The sequence below is a fragment of the Xyrauchen texanus genome, chromosome 45 (assembly GCF_025860055.1).
Source record: "Xyrauchen texanus isolate HMW12.3.18 chromosome 45, RBS_HiC_50CHRs, whole genome shotgun sequence".
In the NCBI taxonomy this organism is placed as follows: Eukaryota; Metazoa; Chordata; class Actinopteri; order Cypriniformes; family Catostomidae; genus Xyrauchen; species Xyrauchen texanus.
The window spans coordinates 26,484,654-26,496,210 of record NC_068320.1 but is presented as its reverse complement, the minus strand read 5'-3'; the positions used below and the strand labels follow the sequence as shown (position 1 = coordinate 26,496,210).

Below are 11,557 nucleotides of genomic sequence, written 5' to 3'. Positions count from 1 at the left end.
AGAACATGAAGGGCTTAAGAAGGGAGTGAATTAGAGGGGAACAGGTGTTGCTCAGTGGCATGATCAGCAAAGAAGTATTTGAAGATATTTGATGAACACATTTTAAGTATTATTTGAATTATCACTCCATGTGTCTGGAAGTGTTTTGTCCATCAGACGCATCAAAATACCCAAATAAACGTCATTAATTTTACACATAAGCGCCATAAAAATAGTTTACGTTTCATGAAATGCATTTGTACGAGGCTTCAAAAAAAAAGCATGTTTGCTTTAGCGATAACTTTGAGGCCATTTCTGTGCCGCTGATTCCCAAACATAATTCCCTAATATTCCCTACCACACAAGGATGGCGTTCGGAAAATGGAGAATTTACGTGAATTTACGGGAACCTCTCCATATTTCTAGAAACATCCATAAGAAATGCAAGAGACATCAAATAAAAGAGTTAGCTTGGATGTTATCCAAAAGTAATCATATTAAATTACCCCAAAAATATAGTCTGCGAAAATATGTTACTGATTGCAATTTTCGGCATGTAATCATTACCAGATTACAATTCCGAAGTAATCTGCCCAGCACCGATTATCAACAAAAACAAAATTATTTTACTCAAACTCATGCAACAATTATCCTAAAGTTTATAGCATCATGTGTTTCTCTCTTGATATGCAAGAGTCAGTGATTGTGCAGATGCAGTGCTCCGTTCACATGTGTGTGTGTGTGTGTGTAGATCAGACAGAAGTTCAAACAGAAGAGCACAGAGACCCTATGATGTAATATTCATACTCTTTAGTTCAGCCGTCTCAGAAGCGGGTTTGTGCACAGACCGAGATGTTATGGATACAGCAACTCCCAGGTCGTTATGGATACAAGCTCATGGGAGGTCTGCGGCCTAAAAAACTCAAACTTACCCAATGTGACAGAGGAGGACCTACATATTGAGACCTACATCGAGCTGCATCATTGCATCTAAATTTTTGCACAAATACATATAACCTACATTTCTATTCATTGACACATCTACCCATATGCCAGACAGATCTCTAATATCTCAGAGGATCTCTGTGACTATAATGAGGTTAAATGGAGAGTAATCTCACATATGTCTCCTCACTAGGTTCACAAGAGAGCTCAATAACTTTGATCAAATTGCCAAGATATCAAAGTCTGCAGCCAAATGTCAGAGGTCATGAGAAACGGTGTTTTTAAGCAAAGAAAAGAAAGCTTGTGTTTTTTTGTTTACAAGGTTCATTTATCTGACTGTGTCACATTGCATTGAACTGTACAGATTCTTCAGACGTCGTCTTTACATTATGACCACGGGTCTTTGCATGCACTACAAAAAGGCTGACAAATGACTCCACAATACATTTTCAAAACTCGCAGCACTGATACATGAACACAGTCTGCACAGAGTGGACGTACAAATACACCGCTGGACTACAGTTACTGACAATGTACTTCTCAAAGGACACAAATATACAAGATCTAAATTTAAAAATATATACCTTTACATTGTCATTTATATTTGAAACAGTGCCCTGACTTCATAAAGCAGCAGATAATATTAACATATAGAAGAGTAATGTTCTCTTAATTTCTGTGGGTGGAGGGAAAACACACTCACACACACACACACACACACATACACACACACACTCACACACACACAGACACCCCCACACACACACTCACAGACACACACACACCCCCACACACACACACATTCACAGTTACACTCACACACACTCACAGACACCCCCCCACACACACTCACAGACACACACACACACACTCACAGACACACACACACACACACACACACTCACAGACACCCACACACACACACACTCACAGACACCCACACACACATACACACTCACAGACACCCCCCCCCCACACACACACACACACACACACTCAAAGACACACACACACTCACAGACACTCAAACACACTCACAAACACACTCACAAACACACACACACTCACAGACACACACACACACACACACACACTCACACTCACACACACACACACTCACAGACACACAAACACACACACACACGCCGATGTGACAGTTCTAATCTCTCTATGGCTGAAGGTACAGAAGGGCTCTAATTAGAGTGAACGTGTCGTCAGCGCAGAGCTGCAGCACGTGTGTGTTTGTGAAGCTGCGCTGCGCGTCTGTCACGCACTGATCTCAAATCACAGTGTGAATCGGTGCAGCTTTTGTGTCACATCATTATTGCACATCACATCTGACTGTTGCACTAGGCGGATTTTCCAGGAAACGGGGATGACAGAGAGAGAATAGCAATTAATCAATGTTTAAAGACCCCACCAAATCTAAATGAGTTTTCTCTACCTGAACATTGGCAGCCCATATTTATAATGCATTATAATGTCTCTATTATTTAGATGTATTAGGACACATTATAAATGCAGTAACATGCATGATTAATGCCTTTACAACGCATTATAAACATGGGCTTCATAGAACGTGTCACCCAAATATTAAGTAGGCAATAATGACATGTTCATAAAGGAATATTAGCTTAATACTTACTGAGCCAGCGTTATGTCACCATGACAACAACAAAGAGATTTTCACACTAAAATCATGTTAACGTGCATATCGTTTACATCTTGTGGACGATCCTGGTGTATAGGAACTCGTTTCAAACAGGTCACAATGCAAACGAAATGTTACTGGCCTTTGAAATGCCTGGTGCCAACTTCCTCTTTTCACAGGAAGTGCATCAACACAGGAAAGAAAACTTCATTGAATCATTCATGGGGTCTTTAAATGTACCATTTCAAATCAACAACCCTCAATATACACCCATCCACACACACAACAGAGACGGCGATGAATCCTTCAGAGATACTATAAGAAATAAAAGCATTAATGGCTGAATGTCACATTTATTAAACCGGTTTACTCTCTCTCTACTCTGTTGGTACACTAATACTTCATTTAAAACACTTTGTGCCTCTACACATCATTAAAACACTTATTGCAACAACAGAGGCCTCGGGAGGGGGTTGGAAGGGGTGTTGCTACCTGACACACAGGGGAAGCCACAGGTGGGACGTGTGCGCTCTTTCTACAGATGCAACATTTAAATGGAGAGCTGACATCAATTATGTTTTAAGCAGGAAACATTTCATTATCCATAACTTGATTTAATGCCACCCGGCTTTAGTCCTCTTCTACAGGGAATAAACCGGAGATTCCAAAGGCTGTGAGCAATCCGATCAAACCAGATGTCCATAAGAGAACTGTCCAATCACAGGCTTATTCTGTTCCACACCGTCCAATCCATTTCATCGAATCCATCCGAGTCTCTGCTGGCCCCGCCTTCCCCGTCTCTGGCCGATATAAACTGTACGTCAGCCAGCGGTGACACGGGAACTGCAAACGCAATAACATCCTGTGCATCAGTATTGAAAAACAGCTTTTGAACAATGTCACATATACAGACAAAATATAACATTGGTTAACCGGTTCATCTCACGAAAACCAGATTTAACCCCCCTCCCATCCCCCAAAGTGTAAATGAATAATAATAATAATAATAAAATAACTTTTAAGAAACATTAAGAATTGGCCCTCCTCCCCGAAATGTCAATTGCTTAATGTAATGTAATAAATATACATTATATACATAAATATATAATAAAATGCCATTAGTAAAGTACAATAGTATTATAGATGGAAATCATGACTGTATCAGAGTTTTGGGCTTGTTTATATTATAAAAATGGGACGATTAATTGGTTATCAGCCTTTCCCCCCACCTTAGTTTTCAAAATCGGCAAAATCCACTATCGGCCTCTATTGTATATACTGAATACATATATACAATACATGTATACACAGGGGCGGCTGGGGTTCAGGTGGTAGAGCGGGTCGCCACTAATCGCAGGTTTGGCGGTTTGATTCCCGGCCCACATGACTCCACATGCCGAAGTGTCCTTGGGAAAGACACTGAACACCAAGTTGCCAGCTAGCGCCTTGCATGGCAGCTCTGCCATCATTTGTGTGTGAGTATGAGTATGAGTGTGAGTGTGTGTGTGTGTGTGTGTGTGAATGGGTGAATGAGTCACAGTGTAAAGCACTTTGAATACCTCTAAGGTTAAAAAGGTGCTATATAAGTGCAGACCATTTATATATAAATAAATACATTTTTGTAAAGTAAAAATGTCATCATGACCATAATGCATATATATATATATATATATATATATATATATATATATATATATATATATATATATATATATGTATGTATGTATGTATGTATGTGTGTGTGTATATATATATTAGGGCTGTCGATTTAACATGTTAATTCAGTGGGATTAATTATATTAAAAATAACACGTTAAAAAATGTATGCAATTAATCGCAATGCCCCGGATCGTAATGCAAACTTGTAGTACCACCTGTTTACTCCAGAGGGCAGTAAGTGAAACTTCAGCTGTGTGGCAATGCACAGTTTACACAGTGAAGAAAACAACATTCAGCAGCAACAACACAAACATGATGGAGCGCAAATCCGAACTAAGAGATCTCAAGATGTTTTCTAAGTATTAAACTATATTTAACTTGACACAGTGACCTAAAACATTTATGTTTATGATGCAACACACCCGAGACGCTACACAAGCATGTCTGACGCAGGTGTAGATTGACGGTCCTTAAACAAGCCCTCATAATAAATCTCCAACTGATTGACAAATTCACTTGTGTAATCACCGCTGGTGGAATGACCTGCCTAATTATATATAATGTCTATATATATATATATTTTAGATATATTTAACGATAACTATGTATGATTATTTCATCATTATATATTGAGTTATTGTTATATGAGGGGCTTTCTCTGCAAATATTTGTATATGCCGTTAAATGCGATTGATTAATTGGGACACCATGTAATTAATTTGATTAAACCTTTTAATCGATTGACAGCCCTAATATATATATATATATATATATACATTTATATGTAAACACAATAGTATTTGTTGTACTACCTTTAATTTACGCTGATATTATCAAAAAATACAAATCCTGTCTGAATACAGTTAAAGATGATTTATGCAGATTTTATTACCTTTAATTAAAACGAAATATTTTGTGATATTATTTTAACTAGATTTAATACAAATTAGAGGGAAATGTGCTTAACAATAAACAATACGTTTACAGCATTTATTCATCTTGTTTAATGTTAATTTCATCATATAGAAACACATTTTTAAAAATCAAAAGTTGCATACTGGATGTTAACCTGCAGCACTATGAACTAAAAATTAACAAAGATGAATTAAATGCTGTAAATATTGTTTATATTAGTTCATGATACCTAATGCATTAGCTAATGTTAAAGAATGTAACCTTATTGTAAAGTGTGAGCAATATTTCTACATCCCATACATGCATTTACCCTTTACAGCCAAACATACAGTGAGGAAATAGCATCTCACAAACATAAACATACAGTGCAGGGTGTGGACACAGAAGTGTTAAATGAAGTTTACGCCGAAGAAGATGTGTGACAAAAATCTCCCTATACCAGTTGCTTAGCAACCGCCCCTGTTTCCAGATTCCCTCACATGATGCTTAGGACAAATATATGAGTTGTATCTCTATTAAAACCCCAGCATAAATACCATTAGCTAAAAACATACTGATACACAATGCATTACAGTTCACAGTTTACAGAGGATGCAGATGAATGACTCAGGTGAGCGGAGTTGTTTGTCTGTAGATAATAATGAATGATGGATTGTCTCATCTCAGAGCACGTATTCAACTATGACTATGATTATGTCTGTAAGCATGAATAGAAACGTATGACTACAACAGAGTGAGTCAAAAGTCAACATGAAATTCAAATAACCCTATTTAATTTCTTAATGTATGTTCCTGGTGTTCCTTGGCTCCAATATCATGCCCACTTTCCACCATCCAATCAACTGCTAATGGGTCAAATCAAGTCCCGCTGTACATTTCTCTCAAATATCCTGTTTTATACTGAAAATGCATCATATTATCAAAGTTAAACAGGTTGCAAATGGCATTTCGTGTTGACTTTAAACATCTTCATCTGAATCGTGCTACCACTGATTACGGTTTGAACAAACAGAGTCATTCCCTCTCCCCAGTGACATCACACAGCACGAGTTTTACCTGTAAGTCTCACGTGGGCCGTCCCCTCCCCTTAAGACAGAACATTCGCCTCTGCTCGGCTGAACCCCATGAACAAAACCTCTGAGCAGTTATCTGTGTGTATACAACCAGCGTCATGATGCCGTTTCAGTACGTGCCAAGAGAGAGGGGTGGAAGCAGACGACAGTCATGCATTAAACGTGTTCTCCATGAGTTCGGTCAGAGCCACAATGCACACACGTTTATAATCCAGATCGGCTCATGCACACATGAACAGCTATAGCAGCAAGGTAGCAACATGGCAGATCCATTAAAAACAAACATTCACCCAATAAACTGTAATAATGAGAAATCCACATTAATATGTTGCTGTATACGAGGTTAAAGGTGCTGTAAGCGATTTTAGCCATTCTTGATGTTCGATAAGCTGTGCCGTAGGATTAGCCACGCCCCCTTTCCAAAACCCCACACTCCAAAGATACCAAATCAGCTTTATTGACACCGACATGAGCAAAACAGTTGCCAAAAATAACAGCCGCAAAATAGCGCCCTCTACTGACAACTGTTATGAGCAACATGGAATTAAAATGGCATTATGCCTCAATATTTATGAGAACGCACAAAATGATTGACAGGGCGAAAGCGTCATTGTCAGCGGACCGCAGAGACTTTTTGGTTTGCTGTTTACAGGGTCTAGAGCTGTCACAGAGGCAGGTGAGATATCTAAGCACACTTATACGTAATAAAGATACGTAATATCTTTCGGGGAGTAGTAACATACAGGATAAGCGGTTGACGATGGATGGATGGATAGATGGAGTAGTAACATTTTTTGCATCCCGTTCCATGATGAAATCGCTTACAGCTCCTTTAAAGTATAGCCTCCCCACCATAGGCAGGGTCTTTACAATACATTTGGTTATATGATAAAGTGGATTGACGGCACAGGGAAACGGGAGCGGGATGTAGAGCAACGTCACTAGAGCGAGACGCAGAATGTTACCCGCCAAGCTTTGGGATTTCTCACGGCCTTCAGACGTAACATTAAGAGACACACAAAACACACAAAGGTGTCTTAGGGGACACGGTCACATTGACAGGGATGGATTACAGTCCGGGCCAATGGGGCCAGTGCCCAGGGGCCCTTGACAACCAGGGGCCCCTGACTGCCCAGGGGGGCCCTGGGCTGCGAGCCAGTTTGGCAATCCCCCCGCTTGAAAACCCATCAACCCTTGGTGACCCTTGGAGATAATTGGCCCCGGGGCCTTTGCAAGTCATAATCCATCCCTGCACATGACTGTTAGCGAAAACTGGCATAGCGTTACAATTTCCATGCACACATACGGTACATCAGGCAATATCACATTCACTAGTGTCCAGCGATCAGAATGCGAAATATTTATAAATGAGTCTAGAACAGTTATTCTATAAGTTTATATTGGTTTATCCATCTGTACATCATTTAACAGTTTAAGTAAAATCGACATGGGATGTTCGTGTCATTTTGATCACTGAACACATTGTGTAATTGTGTGCTCAGAAATAAAAAAAATAAAAAAAATGGCTAAATTGTAATATCACTTTGCAATCACATTGATCAATACAAGAGAAGGGCATTTTAATCTTCTAAACAAATGAACTATGATAACGACTACCTCAGGGAACTAAACCACAGCAGCTCTAATCATGATAATGATGATAATGACACTGAAATGAATGTATCAAAGTATTTGATAAAGGCCGGACTGGATGGAAACACCAACTAAAACTGTACAAAAGTTGCAGCCTTTTTTTCTTTTACTTTTTTTGTATAAACAACATTTTGCGATGTATTGATCATGAATGGAGTTACTACTACTACTTTTAATGTACTATGAATTGGGCAGCCTGGTCTCATGAACATTATGTGACCATGGCAACATTTCTGAAAAACAAAATGACGTGCTTTATTACACGTTTGCCTGCAGATTCCCAGTGAAATGTCCAGAAAGGGGCACCAAAAGCGAGTGAAATGTTGTCGTAATCTGATGAGGATTTTACGGTGATATTAGATGGCGGTTTTAATGAGTAAAACACACTTCCTTTATCTAAAACTTTAACCTAAACTTAAACAATAATGCTAATGTTTCCCAACCACTGTGCCGCACACTAGTGTGCCGTGAAAGATTGTCAGATGTGCCGTGGAACATTATCAGATTCCAATTTTATTTTCATTCAATAAATGCATGAAAAAAGAATAATACTAATAATTTCAGGGATCCAAACTCCTCACCTTTTGGAGAAATTTGCCATTTTGAAACCATGATCGGTCACTTTTGTGATTGTGTAACGTGTAAAGGGTCATCACATGACTCGCGTCAGCACTGCAGAATACATTGAAATCTATGAAGGGAGTGATATTTATACGTGTAAATGGTCATCACATGACTCGTGTCAGCTCTGCAGAATACATTGAAGTCTATGAAGTGAGTGATATTTATACGAGTAAAGGGTCATCACATGACTCGTGTCAGCTCTGCAGAATACATTGAAGTCTATGAAGTGAGTGATATTTATACGTGTAAATGGTCATCACATGACTCGCGTCAGCTCTGCAGAATACATTGAAGTCTATGAAGGGAGTGATATTTATACGAGTAAAGGGTCATCACATGACTCGTGTCAGCTCTGCAGAATACATTGAAGTCTATGAAGTGAGTGATATTTATACGTGTAAAGGGTCATCACATGACTCGTGTCAGCGCTGCAGAATACATTGAAGTCTATGAAGTGAGTGATATTTATACGTGTAAAGGGTCATCACATGACTCGTGTCAGCGCTGCAGAATACACTGAAGTCTATGAAGTGAGTGATATTTATACGTGTAAAGGGTCATCACATGACTCGTGTCAGCCTGCAGAATACACTGAAGTCTATGAAGTGAGTGATATTTATACGTGTAAAGGGTCATCACATGACTCGTGTCAGCGCTGCAGAATACACTGAAGTCTATGAAGTGAGTGATATTTATACGCGTAAAGGGTCATCACATGACTCCCGTCAGTGCTGCAGAATACATTGAAGTCTATGAAGTGAGTGATATTTATACGTGTAAAGGGTCATCACATGACTCGCGTCAGTGCTGCAGAATACATTGAAGTCTATGAAGTGAGTGATATTTATATGAGTAAAGGGTCATCACATGACTCGCGTCAGCGCTGCAGAATACATTGAAGTCTATGAAGTTAGTGATATTTATACGTGTAAATGGTCATCACATGACTCGCGTCAGCGCTGCAGAATACATTGAAGTCTATGAAGTGAGTGATATGCAGAATACACTGACGTCTATGAAGTGAGTGATATTTATACAAGTAAAGGGTCATCACATGATTCGTGTCAGCACTGCAGAATACATTGAAGTCTATGAAGTGAGTGATATTTATACGTGTAAATGGTCATCACATGACTCGTGTCAGCGCTGCAGAATATTACCTTACCACAAAATCCAATGACAATCACCTCAGCATCAGTCTCCCTTGATGCGTTTGATTACGCACAGATGAGCACCCAGTTTAAGTCGATGCGGACCAGGAGGAAGGTTTGAGTTGTCGATTGAGTTCTGTTCAGTTCATATTTATTCGTGTTTGTTTTATGTAATATTGCGTTGTTCATATGACGATGGTCAGGCTATGTGGGATAGTGGTGTGCCGTGGAATTTTTTAGTTGTAAAAAGTGTGCCGTGGCAGAAAAAAGGTTGGGAAACACGGCGATAATGTCCTAAAAGCAAATGAGAAATGAAAAACATATTTTCTGAAGTGTATCAATACGTCATCTCGTATTGCTTTAATGACACTCTCATTTCACGTGTCAGCTTGCGTTCTTCACTCTATCAGGTGAGCTAACGCAGAAGCTAATCACAATAGATTAAAATTGAATGTTATGTAATTAAATGCAGTTATAGTAGCGTTCATGAGACTAGGTTGGATTTGGGACATGCTGATTCTAATCTTGCATACTATTTAGAATGGAAAATGTGGACACCGCATCTTTTAAAGCTATGTGATATTACCCAAAAAGTCATAGATTAGCATGTGGAAAACCAATAAGTGTGTTTTAGCTATTGTTGGCCTTCTATGCACTTTAGCGCTGGCTACATCAGCCAGCGACAGAGCTTGACCTTATAAACACAACCTGCTGGGTGACTGTACGGCCTCTGTGCCCTTGAGCGGGGTCACATTTTCGTGTGCCAGTGGGGTGATTAGCCTAGCATGTGTGTGTCAAACAGTATGTGGCCGTGGGCGCTAAATCAACATCTGTCTTGTTATGGTGTCCAACTGGTTAAGTAGTCAAGGGTTGTGGTAGGAGTTTGGTCTTTAGGGGACACATGTTTAGAGAATTACAGAATATCATGAAGCCCTTTGCAACTAACAATAATCAAATATACAATATAGTCTCATTAATATCTTCTGAACAGTTTAAGTTGTCTTCATTTCCATCCAAAAGTGAATGCTGATGACAATGGAAGATGATGATGTTCGCTAACTGATCGGTTACTACAGTATAATTTGACGTAGCTTAGTTTGTTGATGCTTTGAATGAATTAATGAGATGAGGTTTGAGTTTTAGGAAGTGTGATTGGTTGTTTTGGCACTTGAATGGTCATTACAGGATCTGACTGGATGTGTATGCAGTAGGGGTGTAATGGTTGGCAAATGTAACCATATAGTAATCAATATTACTATATTGTAGTAACCATGAATGTATGGTTAATGTAGTAAAACTGTGCTGATTGTTTGTACAGTAAGTGTTTGTAACCAAAGTATTCTTACTTTGGATTTGGCAGTAGTATTTGTTTCCTGAAGATAGCAAGAACCAAACCGTATCGAAACCGTGGCCCTAAAACCATGATACAAACTGAACCGTGAGCAATTGGAACCATTACACCCCTTGTATGCAGAATGGAGGGCTCTGATTGGACGTGGGGAATATACCTGTTTTATGCCTAGCTGCATCTGCTGTGCAAGTATAATCGCTGGCGGCCAACAGGAAGCACGTCCCTTCGGTATGACGGTCTTGTTCACGCATGCTGGAATGACGCACGGGTAGGTGTTCCTCTGGAGACATTGTGATGTCACTTCCTGCGCTGCAGTCTGCAGACAACACTGGGGAGGAAGTGAAGAGAGTGAGTGAAGAACATTGTCTTGTATAGGTCTTTAAGCGGTGTGAGGTAACATAATACTTAAAATCAACCAAATACAGTGGGAGTCGATTCTTACCTAAAAATGTACACTTATAAAAACTAATTCCAAAAATAATAAACAAATTGACAATATATTGAATCTGCAAGTTTTTGTGGTTATAAGGAAAAATAATATCAAAACCGTTAATAC

General features: G+C 39.2%; 1 protein-coding gene across 2 annotated transcripts in view; it reads right to left on the bottom strand.

Annotated features, from left to right (window-relative positions):
* Positions 1–1,952: 1,952 nt before the first annotated feature.
* The window catches only part of LOC127637466 (potassium voltage-gated channel subfamily C member 2-like), a 53,376-nt gene continuing 43,771 nt past the window's right edge, over positions 1,953–11,557 (bottom strand). The window contains exons 3-5 of one of the 2 annotated variants that reach the window (XM_052118553.1): positions 11,159–11,329; positions 6,206–6,298; positions 3,314–3,418 (exon numbers count right to left, since the gene is read on the bottom strand). In XM_052118553.1, coding sequence (XP_051974513.1) covers positions 6,237–6,298; positions 11,159–11,329 — 233 coding nt within the window. In that variant the 3' untranslated portion in view covers positions 3,314–3,418; positions 6,206–6,236. Of the gene's footprint in view, positions 3,419–6,205; positions 6,299–11,158; positions 11,330–11,557 lie in introns of both variants that reach the window. The other variant, XM_052118552.1, reaches the window with a different exon arrangement.